The 18,090-nt window shown below is 35.9% G+C and overlaps 1 protein-coding gene across 1 annotated transcript in view; it reads left to right on the top strand.

Moving 5' to 3' along the window:
• The window catches only part of PARD3B (par-3 family cell polarity regulator beta), a 398,218-nt gene that overhangs the window by 212,096 nt on the left and 168,032 nt on the right, over positions 1-18,090 (top strand). The window contains exons 14-16 of the mRNA XM_032694000.1: positions 1,099-1,195; positions 3,237-3,352; positions 14,900-14,944. Coding sequence (XP_032549891.1) covers positions 1,099-1,195; positions 3,237-3,352; positions 14,900-14,944 — 258 coding nt within the window. The remainder of the gene's footprint in view (positions 1-1,098; positions 1,196-3,236; positions 3,353-14,899; positions 14,945-18,090) is intronic.

The following is an 18,090-nucleotide window of genomic DNA, read 5'->3' as shown; positions in this document are numbered from 1 at the left end:
GGTTGGAGCTATTTCTTATCATTCTAATCTTGAGGAGGCTATCCAGCCAATAGAAGTTTTATAGCATCCTTGAGCTAATACTGTAGGTTTGTTTGGATTGGGGTTTTTTGTTTGTTTTAGGGGAACGATCTCAGTGTTCTTATCAAATAAATATGATCTATTGCTTTCTGCCGTGATCTCTCCTTTTAGACCCTTTTTCTCTCAAGTCAGATTAGTGCTTTCACACACAATTTTGCAAAAAGACTACGAACATTCCGTGCAACAGAACAGCTCATGTGAGTGTGGTACATCAGTATTGTAGATTGCTTACCTGCCACTGAAAGCCAAGAAAGTGTCCATGTTTCCTATTAAGTTTTGGAGGGCTGAAGACAGATTCTACATTGAAAGATGTAGGGACTTTTTCTAAGCTCAGACCTTTAGACGAGAAGTAAATTTACACAACAATAATGAACTAACCTACATTGGGCATGGCAGTGTTATAAAATATTGCAGGTATGTAATACTTCAAGCTCTGAATGGTTTGAGTAGTTCATGTTTGTCTTTGTACAAAGTAATTTTCTGGTGTTAGCTGAATGCTTTTTGTAAAGGTAAAGGAGGAGTTACCAAAATGGTAGGAAAGCGAAGACTGTAATTAAAAAATGCCTCTTTCTTCTCTTGCCATAGAATAACAGAAATTTTTCTTCTAGCTGAGAATATGTTCTCTTCTGTACATGAAAAGAGATAAATGCTCCCCATCAAAGGGAATGAAAGCATGAACCTACAATCAGTTAGGATGCAGCTATGTAGAAGTGAAAATCCACTCAAATGGAGTAAAGCAATTGTACCTTGCACTCAACTTCACTATAAGTACAAAACTTCCCTATATTTACCTTTAATTATGCATATGCAAATCTGGAAATCAGCTCTTCAGGAAATCCCAAGGGGTGCATTTTCTGCTTGGTGTGATTTTAATTCTAGTTTAGTTAGTTTAGGGATTTGAATAATTTGTGATTCACTTCAGCATTGCTTGAGGCCTTCCAGTCCAGTCATCAGTCAGTGAACTCGTGTAATGTATTTGTTCCTGTGACTTATTTAACCCCTTTTTAAATTTTATTTCAGACTTTTCAGTGTCTGATCGTGGCAGTGGTGAAAACGAAACCCCTCCACCTCTCCCGCCACATCCCAGCGAGGATCTGCTGAATGAGAATTATCATAGGTTGGACTTCAGTTCTTCTTAATAGTTCCAGCACTAATTCCTGATTACTAGTTGTGATAATAGTTCTAACTGATTGTAAAATAACTTTTTTTTTTTAAAATTTGTACCACTCTTTTTTGTCACTTGTGAGATCCTTTAATATAAACTGGGAATGTTATTTCAGCACCTAGTGTGTTGTTCAGTTCAGTTGTTGATAGGCTGCAGTATGCCTGCTCTCCATGATATATGATACCCAGTAAAACAGAAAGAATCCCAAAGCATAATCCCTATTAAAAAAAAAAAAAAAGTTAATTTAAAATTGTACTGGTGGATGCTATGTGTAAATGCAGTTTGAAGTCTCTTAAAGCTTTAAAAGTCCTAGCCAAACACAGTTCGTAGTAAAGTGAATCTTCTTATGTCAGCCAAAGACATTCTTGAGATTACAAAATGAATCTTCAGTAAGTCTGAGCAATGAAATGTGTAAGGGAAAAATTAATGAACACTTTACCAGCTGTAAATGCATTAAGTAGATTTTTCAGATGCTTTTGTAAAGGCTGATGTACTTGATAGCAGCTAAAAGCTTTAATTTCCTTAGTAAATACAGAAGTTTGGAAGGTCAGAAAAAAGTGTAAACACATTGAAGTTCACAATGGCTCATACTGTTCCTGTCTATAATAGCACAGGATTCAAATCAAAGCATAATTTCAACCTATCCTACCTGTGATGCCGAAATGCAGTGTTGAATACTGTTTATTCATCTTCTGTGTATTCAGTTATGATAGTCATGCATCTATTGCAATGATATTAGGAAAATATGCATTTCAACTCAAAATTTAGCCATGTGTCTGTCCTTGTGTGCACGGATGTGATTAAAAACTACCCTTAAATGTTTGCATGTAGTATGAAAGAGTAGATATATTTTATTATGGATACCTTGAATTCTTCATAGAAGACTCTCCTATTTTTCTTTTTGCTAACACAGAGTAATTTCACTAGAATAATTTCATAATTTCTGATGTCCCAGACAGGTATTTATTACGTGGTAAACAAACAAAAGTCTGCACAAATTAATGTAATTCAGCAGTAAATTCTCAACTGCAGTTGTTTGCTAGAATCTGTTCCTAATTTTTTCAACAAGCTAGGAGAAAAATATTCTCCTAAATGTATTAAAAGGATGATGAATTTGCGGGCCCTTCCTCCCACCGACTTTTTCAGTGTTGTATTGTTTTTCCATTTAGAACTTAAGTTCTCTTGAAATTGAATTGCAGTATCAAGTCATGCTGATTTCACTGAAACTGCATTTCAACAAAACACTTGGGAAAGTATTTTGATGCTGTAAAACCAACCTTTTGATTGAACAATTTGGAAATAAATGGTTTTTTGATTTTCAAACTGCTTTTTTACTTAAGAGTATTTTAAAAAATAGTAATTTCTGTTTCTAATCAAAAAGAGACATGGAAGATTTCAAATGGATTACACTGAAGTGTTTCGATTCCTCACACCTGAAAGTTACTTGGAGTTTCACTCAGGCAGAATTTTGAAATGTTTAGAAATTTGCCTTGAAGTAGAAGAACTAAACAAAGACCAAAACAAAATAAAACCCAAACTAACCAAACCCCTGATACTTTGGAATTCTTCAAAAGGTCATGGCACCCTCCATAAGACCTCCAGCCTCTACATAAGTGGTGCAAAGCTATAAAATAATTTTATATTAGCAGATGAAGTAGAATTGATCCAGGTACATTGTCAGTATTTTTCCAACATTCTGTAGCATGTTATTTGGAAATGCAGTGGTTAGATAGAAGTAGCAAAATGGAAAAAAAAAATCATTACTAATCATTTACATTTATATTTCCATCCATGATGAAAAACAAGTGACTGAAGGTGTTAAATCTCAGAAAAGGAAGCTGAGGATCAATATCTGATTTTAAAAATGCATACTGTAAGCAACTAGAGGAAGAAACACATGTATATTTGTGCATTCTTTAATTAGTTCACTTGTGGTTTGAACTGGTGCCTTAATATTTTGCATATCTTTTTTTTTTTTTTTTAGTTCCTACAGCCCTGTCATAAATTCAGCAGTGCATTTAACAGATCAGCACATCAACTTCAGATCTTTGACACCAGCCAAGCAGTCTGAATCAATTAATCTGAAAGCCTCAAAAAGCATGGATCTGGGTAAGAAGGGGTGGGGTGACACACAGGTCAGCTTTTTAGCCTTAGCCCATCTCTCTTTCTTGCTTTTGTTTCTTTAACAGTAACATCAGGGAGTAAGTTCTGCAGAGGAGCTACAGTGATGGGGACAATGGTCAGCCTCCTGTAGCATCTATTTGCAAGTACCCTTTTTCTTGAAGCTGAAGAAAGTTTGGGGTTTTTTGGTGGAGGCCCATTGTATTGAAATCTTAGCTGAGGAAAAGACAGAATGATAGAAAAATGAGCAGAAAGAATTGCTGTGCAAGTGTTGTGTGTCTAAAATATATAGCAAAACCAGCAATACCAAAAGTAATTTCTTTTATAGAATAGAAAAGATTGCAAAACTGGACAAAGGGTTCCTCAGACAAGTTGTTTATTTCTTCATCGACAGTGAAAACACAGGCAATCAAAGCCTTGCAGTAGATCTTTGTAAATGCTTGAAGAGTGTAAGGTTGTGGTTCTTTACCCGTCAAGAGTTGTGCAGAAAAGCTTGCAGGGTGGGTGAAGCAGAAAGTAAAGGGTTCTTTCAATACCAGGAAAGCATTTGCAGGTGGAAGATTGAAGGGTTTTTGCAGCTGGAAACCAAGCCATATTTTAATGAAGGTTCAAGAAAAAATTCACAAACTTCTTAAGTCTCAAAGTAAACCAAGTAAGGTTTTCTTTTTCCTTTTAATTCTCCTTTGCCACACTTTATCTGGTTTTTTTTCCAAATTCAGGAGTTGAGGGGGAAACCTTGAGACCTACCATTAGGATATCTTTAATTATAGATTTATGCACTTCGTTGGATCAGATTTTGTACACCATTAATAGAAAATTATTAATTTCATATATAGTTTCAAGGTAGCTTTTTGTTACCTTGCTGATTTGTTTTTCTGTGAAATGCTCTAGATCAGTCTTATGTTTTTTATTCTCGATTTTCATTGTCATCTTAATGGAATATTTTAATGTAACATTAAATGTGTTTACTCCTCTAACAGCATGTAGGGACCAGACAGTTATTAATGTGGGATAAGAATGGATATGAATTAATTTAAGAGAGTTTTTAAGGCAGAATTTTAATGCTACTGCATGACCAGCCCAGCCCTTTTGCAGTTCTGTTCCACTGTTTTTAACTAAGAGTAATGGATTAGGTATTTTTTAAGAATGGAAATGCTCCTCAAAAAATGATTGCATTTACAGACTTGAGTCTAAACATAGACTGTATGTAGTCTACTAGAAAAATTAATGTTCAACTTATACTGAGTCGTCTTTTTAAAAGTTTACTTCCAGTTCCCACAGAAGTCACTAGGAAGAATGCTCACAAGCACCAGTGTAAAATTAGGCAATGAAAGTGCACTTGAGAGCATATTCAGAACTGCCAGGTGACCTATACTTCAAATTCTATAAAGCAATCTGCTCTTGACATCCAGAAGCAATGCTTTGAGAATGTATATGAGTCACTAAATCATGATGACTAAAAAATAAAATAAAATTAGGTGCAAAAATAAAATAAAAAATTGATACAAATATGTTTTTTAGATCTTTCAAAAACTGTTGCCTGTTAGAAGGTAGCTGTTGAAAATGCACCTTCTGTTATGAAAGTAAAAAATGAAAGGGGTGATAATCAGTCTGATTAGAGGCACAAATATGAAGATAGATCTGTTACTTGAGACAGTCATGTAGAGAACTGGAGAGATTCTGAAACAACACCATATTGTTTTATAAATCACAATAGATGAAGTAAAATTCATTGCACATAGCATAAAAACAATAAAACTGAGGAAGATGAAAGCTAGGACCTTTTACAGCCATTCTCTAGCAAGCAGTGAAGTACCATGTTTGACTTTCCAGCTTTTGAAAGATTTGAAGCAGAAGCTACTAGCTGGAACGGGAAATGGAAAAAGAAACATGACAATCTCAAGGGAAGTAACTGCGATATAAAGTACTTCTAATACAAATAAAATCCCAATAGTTTAGTGTATAAAAGCGCGCTTCCAAATAAAACATTCATGTAATTCACATTCCAAAAATGGATTTTTGGGAAAGGGAACTTGTTTTTTTGTTTCCTTGCTTAACTGCAGTCATGACCCATAGTAACTTCTCAGCCCAACCTGCAGCTGTGTATCCATTATTGATTCCAGTGCACTGTTTGCTGAAAAAAAGAAAAAAGTGCTGCTGTCTTCATCTTCCAGGAAATTTGGTAGCAAAGAGGAGGTGTCCCCTCTGAAAAGTGCTAGGCCTCTTTTTCCAGGAGTCGTAGAATGCTGTCCACTTACTGCTTTTCTTTTGTTCTCAAGTTCTGTCAGGCCCTTCAAAAAAGAAAATGTAACATGATTAACAGAAAGAACACAGAACTGGAGTCCAGAAGGAGAGGTCTGAGACCTTAGAAAATGTGACTTAGATGCAGCTTATTTCTTTTGAAACCAAGTTGTCTCTGAATCAGGTGTCTCCATAGATCTAGGAAATCACCTGCAGATTGGATCTAGAGACCCAGAATAACATCACAGACTCAGTAGACAACAGAATTGGTGTAATACAGGGCATAAATGAAAAATCTCTACTGCTATTCACTTATGAAACATTTTACTTCACCTTGAAATATGTATAATGCATCCATTGGCTAATTATAAGGTTATAAAGATATGAATTACATAATGACATTGCCATCCAAAGGATCATCAAAGGTAGGTAACAGAAAATTTTAAATGCAAGAGAATCCAGATATTACGATAGATTATGAACCTTACGTGAAAATAATAAATTCAGTAAATTAGGGAATTAGTGAATCTGTATAATAAGGGTCTTTCTGGCTTTGATGAGGGTTGATGTATACAGAAGAGGCAAATCTGTTAAGTAAAGACTAGTCTATAATTACATGGGTACACAATGGAAACCTATTTAACATTGATGTTTATCTTTTCAGTTTTATATATTTTATGCTCAGAAACCTTTGAGTGCTTAATCTGTTTTCCAGTCATACCTATTTACAAAATAATAATATTATAAATTAATACGCTCAGTGAATAATATCAGGTAATAAGAATGGGCGACCAAAAATAGTTCAGTATTGCTAACACATTGCATCAATTTGTCATTGTCACTCACCAGAGCAAATCCTGCAATGAAAGGAACTTGGCATGTGCAGCAAAAGCTGCAGGTTACTTGCCAGTAGGGCAGACGTAGTTTAGTTTATTGACACTTGGTGCATTTCTGCGCTGGTGATTGGGCAGCTGGACAGGAGCAGAGGGCACGAGCCACTGGCACCTGGTTGCTTAGGCAGGGCTCTGTGCTGCCATGTGCGTGCCATGAGCTCTATGAACTGGCACAAGTCTTAACTGCTAAATTAATGAATAGCACGAATCGTCGGTGTATTTCAAGAACTCACTTTATTTGCAGACGATTTAGTTTTTGCTTACACCTATTTTAAAATAAAATAAAACATCAGTGTTACGTGTGACTTATTGAGTTACCGTTGTAGGAAATAAAAAAAATACAAAAGGCAAGTCTAGTGGTAATGATAATGTTTTTGGTTTGCAGATATGAGCAGAACGTGCCTCATATGTACAGATGTCCTTGTGCAAAGTATATGGAGGCAGGGTGACTGGTTCTCTGTTTTAGCATCCATCACTTCCATGGTGTTCAAATGCCTCTCAAAATTTACAGCTTCATTCACAGCAATAGAGTACAGATTAGTTTCATATCAGCTATAAGTCCTAATGTTCTTCCCTGCTGCTGTGTTGAGATAATGACAGCACTTTCTGGATCACTGATGGAGTTCATATCCTGTGTCTTATGGCATATTTTTCTTTGCCTTGTCTACTTTTATTTTGAACCTGGTGGTGATAAAAAATTGCACAGCCCCCCTTCTACTAATCCTTACACTTGACGCATCTACTCAGTTGCATAAATTTTTTTGTTCTTAAAACACGACCATCCATATGTTGACAAAGCACAGACCCTTCTTATAACTGTGACTTCGAGAATTTGTGCAGGGCCAAACAAAGGCTGACTTGGAGTGAATGCTTGTACTGACCAGAGTTGGACTGCATGCCACGTTTGGACTTATGCTTATAGTACAGTGTTAAAACTATGCAAAACAAAGTAGAAAATCATAGAAATAAATGTTGCGTTGTAGCTTCCCACTGAAGTGGAACACTATTTTTGAAACTTAAGGGCAGATTGAAAATGAAGAAATCAATGACTTCTATACAAGTCATTGGAAGGATGATTTTCCCTTTCTTTTAACAACCTCCTATATGCACACATTTTTCCTTATATTACCGCAGTTGTCTAGAGAAGAATTTCTATATAATATTTCACCAGAATCTATTTTCAGTAGTGTTTGTTCTTTTAACTGTCTTAAAAATGTAATTTTTGCAATGTTAATGTGAAAATTTTTTTTCATGTTGTATCGAAAGGTGTAAATCTGTGTGCTCTAAGAAAACGAAAGGAAAGGAGGTGTCTTATTATCTATTTCCAACACCCCTGTTTTCCATAAATCTTTATGCACAGGAGTGATTTAAGCTATGCATAAATGTACTGTAAAAACTACAGCCAGGGGAATTGTATGCAAACACATGAAAGTGTGGCTTGTTTTAACCTGAAGCAACATGAAATTGAATCATATGAATATATAGCAATTTTGTTGCGTATCAATTCAGGCAAAGTACTGTGTAGATATTTGAGGATGTTGGTATAATAACCCATGACCACTATCCCAAGGTGCTACTTAATTCCCTCTTCCTTTCCCCATCTAAAGCAAAAACCCATAAATCTTAACTGATTAAGCTCTATAGCCTGAAGAAACGTATATGTCCTTCACTTGATTTTAAATGTGAGTGAAATATTGTTTGCTAAAACATCATTAGACATACTTGGAGTCCCTTAACCTTGGGGCGTATTTATTGAAATATAGGCCAACTTATGTATTTAGGAATAATTAGCAAGTAAATATGCAAGATATAAGGTATGGGATATTCTGCAAGGAAGCCAATATTTAACTAAATGTTAATTTCTTTGTTAGTGAAGGGCTGCATTCAATTACAGTTCATTCTTTTAAAACACCTCAAAACAAAGGGAAACCAGTATTTCACATCCAGAAGGATGTGGAAAATGCAATCAAGATGCTATTAGCTGCTTCATGATTTGCTCTGAACCAGATTATTGTTATTCTGAGTGTAATTTTGTATCCTGAAATAAATATCTGAAAACATAGCCAAATGAGGACCAGACAGAGCTAATGGAGATTACTCTTTTAAGCAATGTTTTGAGTCAGATAAAATTAAAAGAATACATTTTGGGAGGTCCCTAGTGAGAGTTATAGTATCAGTGGGGCCAAAAGGCGGTTTGGTATTTTAAAATTGTCATTTTGCTAGCCACGTTGTATGTACGGAATACATTTATTTGGTTGCTTTGACTTGAAACCAGTTTCAGAACTGCATTTAGGACCTAGTTAGGTTCATTAGAACGTTAATGAGGAAATGGAGAAGATGGATCAGAATTCTAGCAGTCTTTTCAATGTTACTGGCTTATAAGACTAATTTAACAAATCATTTCTTGAAAAGAAGTACTTTCCAAAACCAAAAATGTCATGTGTTTAGGAAAAACTGTATTGCTTATGGCTGTGATTGTCTTTAGGGTCAAGGGCTAAGAGCAATTTTAAAATTATTCTAGCTTATGTCATAAGTAACTTTCTAGTACTGTCAGATTAGATATGTATTTTCTGAGGCCACTCTGGAGAATCAATTTTTAGAAATGAATACAATGTAGTTTTCTTAGTTCAGACAACTTTCAAATTTCTGTTTGTCAGATCTATAAGTAGGGAATGAAACAAAATCATTTCTTAAGTGATAGGGACCCTGTGAACTGAATTGAAATGAGACTGAAATTAGGTTTATTCTGTGCGAAAAGAGAGACTTTTAACACAGCTAATTTTGTTACTCAGTTTTACACCAAGTCTGCATTGATGCAGTTGAGGGGACGATGAGCTGTGGCATAAAGACAGAAGCGGGCAAAAGAGAATATCAACTTTCTGGGCTGGTTTTGTAGAGATTGTCTAAGACTCGAGGAAGCTTATTGTGGAGCAGACTGAGAGCATTGTATGAGCTGTGATGGTGACACAGCTGAGAAAATGGTAACTCATGGTTGAGGTTATTATTTTCTTAGACTGTTTTAGTGTAAGTTTGAGTTGATCTGTGAATGCATTTATATTATTAAAGTGTTAGTGGGATAAAATAGCAATTACATTAATGTATAGCTACTATAAGAAAGATGATAGTAAAGTAACTTATAAGAACACTGTTACAAATCTGTTCTCTAAACTTTGTCTTAAATCTGTTCCCTATCAATGTTTTCAACCAGAGAATGACAGATTACATTAGGAACTTGTAGTTTAACCCTAGGAGTTTGGAAGAAGTGTTAATGACATGCGAAAGACGTGTAGCGGGGGAGTTTTAGCCTTGTGCAGTTTCTCTGGAACAGAGGTGAGAGGATTAGAGAAGACAACAAAAGTGTAAAAGAAACCGTGATGGCCTCAATTAGCAGTGTAACCTTCAAGAATGAGTAGTTGTGCCACTACAAGAAAGTGAAGAAATTTACATCATGCTGCCTGGGAAATTGTAAAACAATGTTATTTTCTGCCAGGAGAAAAACTTCCATTTAAAGCTAAATGCGTCCAGTGGACAGCATCAACTGTATTGCTGGTTCTTCAACAACAAGAAGTAGTAATAGTGAATGCAAGCTTAAGCATTTTCATTCTCATGTGCTGACACACAAGATGTTTCCCTTGGGGATCTTCTCTGAACACAATTGAATTGAAGTATTAAATCAGTTCTAACAAAATTGTTCTGAAAAATCTAATTAGAGAAAAGCTTGTACAGGAGAGAAAAAGAATCCAGAATCTTGGTTTGGATGTGATTTATTCCTGCCTTTGAATGTGCTGAAGAGGGTATCCCAAATGTTGTGTTAGATGCCATTTTGGAAAAGGTTTACCTTTCTTACCGCTAAGTATAATTTATCCTTGCCCCTTGAGCAAGCTTTTTGTTAGTCTTGGTGCTTTTCAACCCTGAAGTAAACAGAAATCTATCAAGGACTCTTAATCCTTTAAGAATAAGTAGCTGGTGGATATCTAGGTGACCCCAGAACACATGCCCTTATGTGAAGTTTCAGTGGAGAGGTGGGGAGGGGGAATTAGTGAAAGAAAATATTTTAAGACAGTGCAAGTTTACCCTTCGTGATACACACATTTTATTGCTATTCTGGATTTTAGTATAAAAGCCTGTGGTCTTTGTATGTGGTACTTCAGGGCAAACCTAGAGCAGGAAGCAGCATTTTCTAAGTGATGGTTGTGAGCCAACAATTGACACAATTTCTCCAGGTGATTTATGCCACTCCTAGATGGGGAAACGCTTCACCAAGAAAATAAATATGGCAGGAGAATTATGTCATTGGCACTATCACTGACTAAAACTAATTGATGATGCACTGCCTTCATTATGATGAAAGGGCTGGGTAAGGATACACTTCATCAGGAAAAAACAGTGACCAATTTGAGACTTTGCTTTGTTTTCATGTGTTTATACCATAGAAACTGATGGATTCTAAAAAGTACAGAAGCATCATTTTTATACATAGTTTGAGAATACAGCCCTTGTGAATTGATTATTGTACACTAAGAAACCTTACATTTGGTTTCCTATTAACTAATAAAGGTATCAGGAAATTGGTTTTCTAGGAAATTCTTTGGTGTTTTGGTGTCTCGTATTATTATTTCTCATTAACTGTAATTTTAATCCTTGTTTGCTTCTTTTCTGAGTGCAGAACTGCAGCTGGTCTTCAAAGGTACGTGTCAGTTTGTCCAGCAGGAACACAAGCGACTTTCACATGTTTAGAAGATTTTTTTAGTAGCTCATAGTCAATCAGCAAAACTGATCCTTCAGAAAAAAGTCACTGAGTTGAATAGTAGTACCTTGTGTCTTGTGAATAGCAGTAACTTCTTGTTTTGGGGAAGAATACTATAATGGTTCAGTTGAACTGGGAAAAAGAAGGGAAGTCAGTTATCACAGCTGGCAGCAGCACTGATTTGTGCTTCTCTGAACCATAGTTGGGGACTAGATTGTTGACCTGTAAATATGCCTGGGCTGTATTTTGACACAAACTTTGAAAAGTACTGACGATGTGTTGTTATGAAACCATTGAAAGTCACGCAATTCCAATAAAATGGCTGCCTTCGTTGTCTTGAGCAGGGCACAGAAATGGCAATCAAAAGATTATATGGAAGAACATGGATGCATGTTGGGTGCTTTTACTGCTGCTAAACAATACTCCTTATTTTCTTCAAGCAAAACAGCACTCCAGAATATGACCATAGGAAATACTAATAAAATCTGATTATTCATGGCATAGAGAGTTGGGGTTTTTATCATCTGTAGTGGTTGTTGGCATAGTTTAAAAAAAACTCTATCAGTTGTTTGCTGTCAGTTGGACAGATTTGTTTTGCTTAGTAGTATTCCATCTTTCATAATCTGTGGTCTTGCTAGTCCCCCAAACATCCATGCTTTTATTAAATAGCTGCAGAACTTCCGTCATCTTTTATTTCAGCAATTACTTTGACTTCTGACAATGAATACGTAACTGGCTTCTGTGGTGAAAATGTGGTTCCTAAATTATAGATGTTACTTTAAAAGAGCTAGTGTGTTTTCCATGGGCAAACATTAATAACTTCTAATATCCCCTGGAATTCCAGGGACATTTCAAAATGTGAAGTGTTTGTTTTATTCACAAGTTAAGGAGAAGTGTCGTCTTATTTATGAATGTGCTTACTCCCCTGCATGAGTCCTTCCAAGATTTTTGTTTGAGTTTTTTCTTTACAGTCCCCAAATTAGGTGGTTTCTGTTTTTTTAATGTTATGCATTTAATAATTCTAGCTCAAGAATATATAGTAATTCTAGTGTCTTCATAAAAATAGTTACAGTTTGCACATTCCCAAGTGTGATCCTCTTGAGCTGAAATTTTTCATAGTTATTTGCAATGTAATTACTTTTTGATGTTGCAATATAAAAATAATTAGAATTTTTTTCCTACAGTTTTAAGAGGAGGTGGTATTTTTTCCTTGTGTAAAATCTTCCAGGTGATTTTCTACGAAGACCAGCACTAGTAGAATCTTAGAAATTTCCACTTAATTCTTGCTTTATTCAAAGGCCAAGAAAGATATCTAGAGAAAGACTATTTTTGTCATAACTGAATGATTGCAGCAACTTCTAACAACGTGCAGAGAAGTGTTTTCAAATGCTATATTCTGGAACAGGATGTCCTATGTACTTCCTAAATGAAAACTTCAGTTACAAAGTTTTCAACTTTGACATACATGGTATTTTTCTCCTGTTAGCCTTTTTCTGTTTTTCTGTTGTCTTCTCCTTGTCCTCAGAGGGAAGGAATGGACTTGTCTGTGCCACTCCTGTTCAGTGTAGTGAAAGATGGCAAACCTAGAAGGCACTGCCTCAGCATAATATCCCGTGAAATGAAAACTACCCCGTGGGGGAACACACATATTTTGTTCAAACTTTGATATAAAACTTCAATATTTGCATTTTCCAGTTTTTGTGCATGTGTGTGCTTAAACTCATAATACTAACCTTGTATTTTGGTAAGGTTATTTTTCATTTTCTAATCATTTTGTTCTTCCTTTTTTCCCTCCAGTATTAAAATCTAATTTTTGTGTGTGAAGCTGGTGTGTAAAGTATGATTAAGTTAAATGGATTTATCCCTTTTAATAATGTAAAACTTAGTTTCAGGCAAGCCAAGCCTCAGCATAGTTTTAAAAAAACACAGTGAACCTTGGTTTTTTTTTTTAAGTTCCTATGTACTGTAACATAACCTGCTCCAAGTAATTATCATATATTATACTGGTTGCCATTAGTGACTGCTATAATTAAGGTTGTGAATCAGTTTCCATTATAATCCCTTGTTTTCACACAATCATAACTTGTCAAAGCACTAACCTTTGGGACTAAAGTTTTCCACAGTTGTTTTTCTTAGAGGTAAATTTGGGGGGAGGGAAGAGGAAAAGGAGTGTGAACTATCCTTATAGCAAACCTTTGTCCAGTCATTTTGCATTATAGGATCAAACTGCATAGCAAGGAGCTAAATAGTTATCATTTCCGTGGACTAGATGAAGGGTTAAAGGCCAAGGAGTGCAGAACTGCCTTAAGTTTTGGTTGCACTTCTAATTTTGATGAGCCCTGCTGCTATTTTGTTTAGCAGCATCTTTACATAATACTGCAAACAGTGTTAGTCTCACTTTAATAGCATCTATATCCTACAAAAAAACCACACTATGTCAATTTACTGATAATCAGGTGACAATTGGATTACAAAAGTGGAAAAGAGTTACAGTGATCAGTTGTGGATTCATGATTTTAGTTGTGAATCCCAGTCCTGAATTTGATGCTGATTTTTGAGGGAAAGAGCTTCCCTAAAAGTGAAGTGGGGAAACAATAGAAGAAAATGTTTACCATAGCTCCTAAATGTCATTAACTACTACACTGCTCTTTCCTAGGTAGAAAATAGCAGGTTCTTGTTTCATTGCAGATAACCCTCTGTGTAAACTTTTATAGTGACCGCTATGCAAAGCTCAAGTTTGCATTTGTAGTATTTTTGGTATGATTTTACAGTTTATTTTATCATATAAAGAGATTACATTTTAAGGCGAGTTATAAGGGAGTGCTTGGGCAGGCAGAGTTGAAGGATAAGCTTTCAACCCTGACATTCATTTCCTGTGCTTGTTTTATCATCCCTAACATTACATTAACACCCTTTCTTTGCATAGAATTCATTTTAAGAAATGGTGATTGGTTCTTCCCCTCAGCCCTCCAGGAGAGTACTTTAATTAGTTTTTTGAGATATATGATAATAAACTGAAGTAAAGTTACTGAGCAAATGCTACTACTTCTGTTACATTCAGAATTTGCTCTTCCACTACTCTGTCTGCAAACTGTTGCAACTGTAAACATCTTTATAAAATGTTGTGAAATACTACAAAGTTACGATTTGCAGATAAAAATAAAACATAGAAAATGCATAAGCCTTTGAAAAGATCAGGTTTTGAGAGACCTCGTTGTCTGCAGAGGGTCCTGCAAGTCAGTGAGATGTCTTGCAGATGGGAAGGTTTCCACATCTGGATTCTTTTTACAATTGAGGTCTTTGATCTGAAAATGTTACAACTCTCCTATGCCCTGTGATTTGTCTGGCAAGATGAGTTATTTACAAATGCAATTGCTCTTCCGACAACTCAGTTTTGAATGTGTAAGTGCTGAGGTCCTGATCTGTAACCTACAAGGACTGCTGGTAGTCCTTTTATTGGTTTCAGAGGGCTTTGATTCAGATATTTGGACTTTGAAGCACCCCAGGTGGATTAGGTAAAGAAAGGCACTTTTTTCCAGATTATTGTAATTTAAAGATTAAGGATACTGTGTCTGAAATAATTTGACAGTGTTTCAAAGGCTTGTGAATTTAAATAAGTTTCTGATCTTTATGTCTTTTCTTTTATTTCTCCAGTGGCAGATGAAAGCAAAGTTGGTTTGTTGGCCGGACACAAATCGGGTAAGCTGTCCTCCTATTCTGGAGAAAAAGTCAGCAACTTGAAAGTAGCATGGGCAGTAAATGAAATCAGCTTACAGAAACTGTGGTGACTAAGAGAGTTGCAAATTAAGGCGTTACTTTGTATGCACTGACTCCAAGTTGAACGATGATGAATTATGGGTTGCTCGTAGCCCGGCAGTGTATGTAGCCAAGTCATTTGCAGGAAGAGTTGTAACTTTATTTTTCAGTGCGGGTGTTGTAAACTGGAGAATATGCCCTTTCAAATAAGGGCAAGTGCAACATGTCTTGTAGAGTGTAGAGACTTAAACAGTACACATTTTGAAAAATACAACTATTTCTTTGCTTTTTCCTCTTGTGCTAAGTTATACTTCCATTAGCAGGAATATTGAAGACAACACTAAAAAATTCTATAGAGTAAAAATAAAGAGTGTTGGAGATTTTCCTTTCATTGTGTTTGTGCAATAGAAATAATTTGTTTCTTCTTAAACTTTCAGGCCATAGTAATAAAAAAAATTAGTCCATACTGCTGTCATTACTGTACCTACTTACTACCTAAGTCCTGCCAACCACACCGTGCTCTTGCACAACTTTCAGTTGTTTTATTAAAAAACTTTCAAGGCAACGTGACGTAAGATTATGATTTTTGGTAAGATGACATGAGAAACCTTGAACTTCCTTGAAAACCTTAGTTATTCAGCATTCTCTTCTGATGTTAGATAACCCTGAAGTTTCAGACTGCCCTTTTGTAGCATGATTGTATGTCGGCTTTTTCCACTCCTTTGGTAGATCTAAAAAGCAGAATTCATGTAAAGGAAGGTTGACTATGAGATTTTTGATTGATATGGTATTCCTTCTGTGTGCAACTGGGTGTCCTTCTTTAGTTCTCTGGTGTGGATTTTCCTTATCTGAAGACCTTTTCCTGAACTTAGTAGACAAATTCTTTTTAAATTTTTTTGGCGTCTTTCCTAAGTCTGTGAACTTCTTGGATTCTCTTTCTGAATCAGGGAGTAGTTCATGTGTCTTGTAACATTATCACTCCTGGGAAGAAAAAAATTCTTTCAACTTTCTGTTTTGGGAATGTGAAAGCTTCAAAGAAATGATCTTGTCAACTTGAAGAAGCTAAGGGTGTTGCCCTTGGGTTTTTCCCTGCTCAGAAAAATTGCTACAAACATTGCAGCATCATGCAGTTTACCAAAGATCAATGGAATTCACCGCTATGAAAGAGTATTGGAGGGGAACCTGGTAAGATTATAACTCTTTGGCAATCAATTGTTAAAGCTACGTTAAGCTTTATAATATCATTTTTTGTAGTGTTTGATCTTTCTTCTGCACACTTCTGCAGATTCTTGAGAACTGTGACTTTGAAGTTTTCTATTTGAAGACATCTACAAATTTTACATGAAAATGTGGACCCGTATTTAGTGAACTTTGGCTTGTTTGCTTTACTTAGTCTTCACAGACCTCTCACATGTACCTAAGAACTTTTTTCATAGACTTAAATCAGTGCTCAACAGATGACCAAAGGAATAGCTACAAAGATCCCACAAGTTGGCGTTTTTTCCCGCTCAGAATAGAAGGAGCTAGCTCACTTCTGAGAAGGTTGGAGTGTAAATTATTTTACTCAGTCCTATCGACTTTAAATACTGTTCAAATACCACTGAAAAATGTTTCTCCCCTTTCTGTGTTCAATTTCCTAACCCTTCATAAAGAGAAATCAAGCTGCAGTTTTGGCTTTCACATATTCAGATATTTATTTTACACGTTTGTTCGGGAATGTGGTGTTCTTTTGCTCTGGTCCCTTTTTACTCTATGCGTTTTGGAATTATATGTCATATGTGCATTTTCCTGGCATTCAGTCACATGACAGAACTCTTGTTTTAACACTGTGCGTTGTCCTGCCTACCTATAGGCACCTTAGAAAATGTGCTAAGGGAGACATTGCGGCTCCTTGTGCTGGGAGCAAAACATGGTTATTTTCTCATTACAAAACGAAGAGTTTCCATCCTATTCTAGACTTCAGGAAATTAAACGTGTTTCTCTACAGAATTAATTATCACCTACTAACAATCAATGCAATTATCCCTTCTCTCCTTCAACATGACTTGTTCTTTGTAGTATGCAGTTGAGTAACTCTCTCTAGGGAAATATCCCTTCTATTCCTTCTGGGGCAGTGGCTCTTCAAGCATTTAGTCTCAGCTTTTTGTACAGCTACTGTATCCCTCACATATTACATATTACTGAAGAGCAGCAGGAGTTAGAGGCGTGCATTCATTTCAAAAAGCAATATCACAATTCTGCATAAATCCAAGACATTAGAAGGATCTGTAACCTCTACATCTGTCTCTTTATATATTGCACTCGCAAACAGTAGTACCTTTTTTTTTCCCCTTAGAAAGTAGATTTGATTTTTAGAAGTATGTCTGGACACACCCTGAGCATGTAAGCATGTTCTATGGGAAGATGGCTGCAGCTTTGTTCCTGTATATCACCCTCACAGAAATGCATCTGTGAATTCTGGTCCTTATACCTGGCCTGTCCATCATCCTACTGGATGGAAGATTCCTGCAGTGCTTACAGGTGTTCTTACTGTTGCGAATGTTTTCCTCAATGCCATCATCAAAAGCACTGGAATGCTGTATTGATGGAGCCTACTCATCCCTTTCTGGAAAAAAACAGAGTTCAGTGTGTGTGTATGTGTGTGTGTCTGTGTGTAAGGCATCTGCTCTGAATCCTCTAAGGAGGAATTTTGTCCTCTGTAACCTTCCTGTGTGTTTAGCAATGGTATGACAATTCCAATGATGAGAATGAGAAGCAGACAAGTGGTGTCTCAGTTGTAAAGCAGAGAAGATCCCTGAAAATTCACAAAGATGAAAAATCAGCAAACTTTAGCTTAGTTTTTCATGAACACTTAGCTTTTTAGAAAAGCAGTTTTGGGACAGCTAGGAGGATACTCTTCATAAGGAAGGGCAAGACTTGCATATCAAATACAACCTGAATATTTATATCAAATATTGAAATTGAGTACTGAATTCTTTGCAGCTATTTTAATTTTTTTTCTGAAATTCTTTTTTGTGTTCTGATTTAATGCTTAGAACACTTTTCAGTATGTATTGACTGTCTGCTGAGATCTCTGCTGACACAGCTCT

Source organism: Chiroxiphia lanceolata, chromosome 7 (assembly GCF_009829145.1).
Source record: "Chiroxiphia lanceolata isolate bChiLan1 chromosome 7, bChiLan1.pri, whole genome shotgun sequence".
NCBI classification, from domain to species: Eukaryota; Metazoa; Chordata; class Aves; order Passeriformes; family Pipridae; genus Chiroxiphia; species Chiroxiphia lanceolata.
Note: the sequence above shows the minus strand (reverse complement) of the source record. Positions and strands in the feature narration are given on the sequence as shown.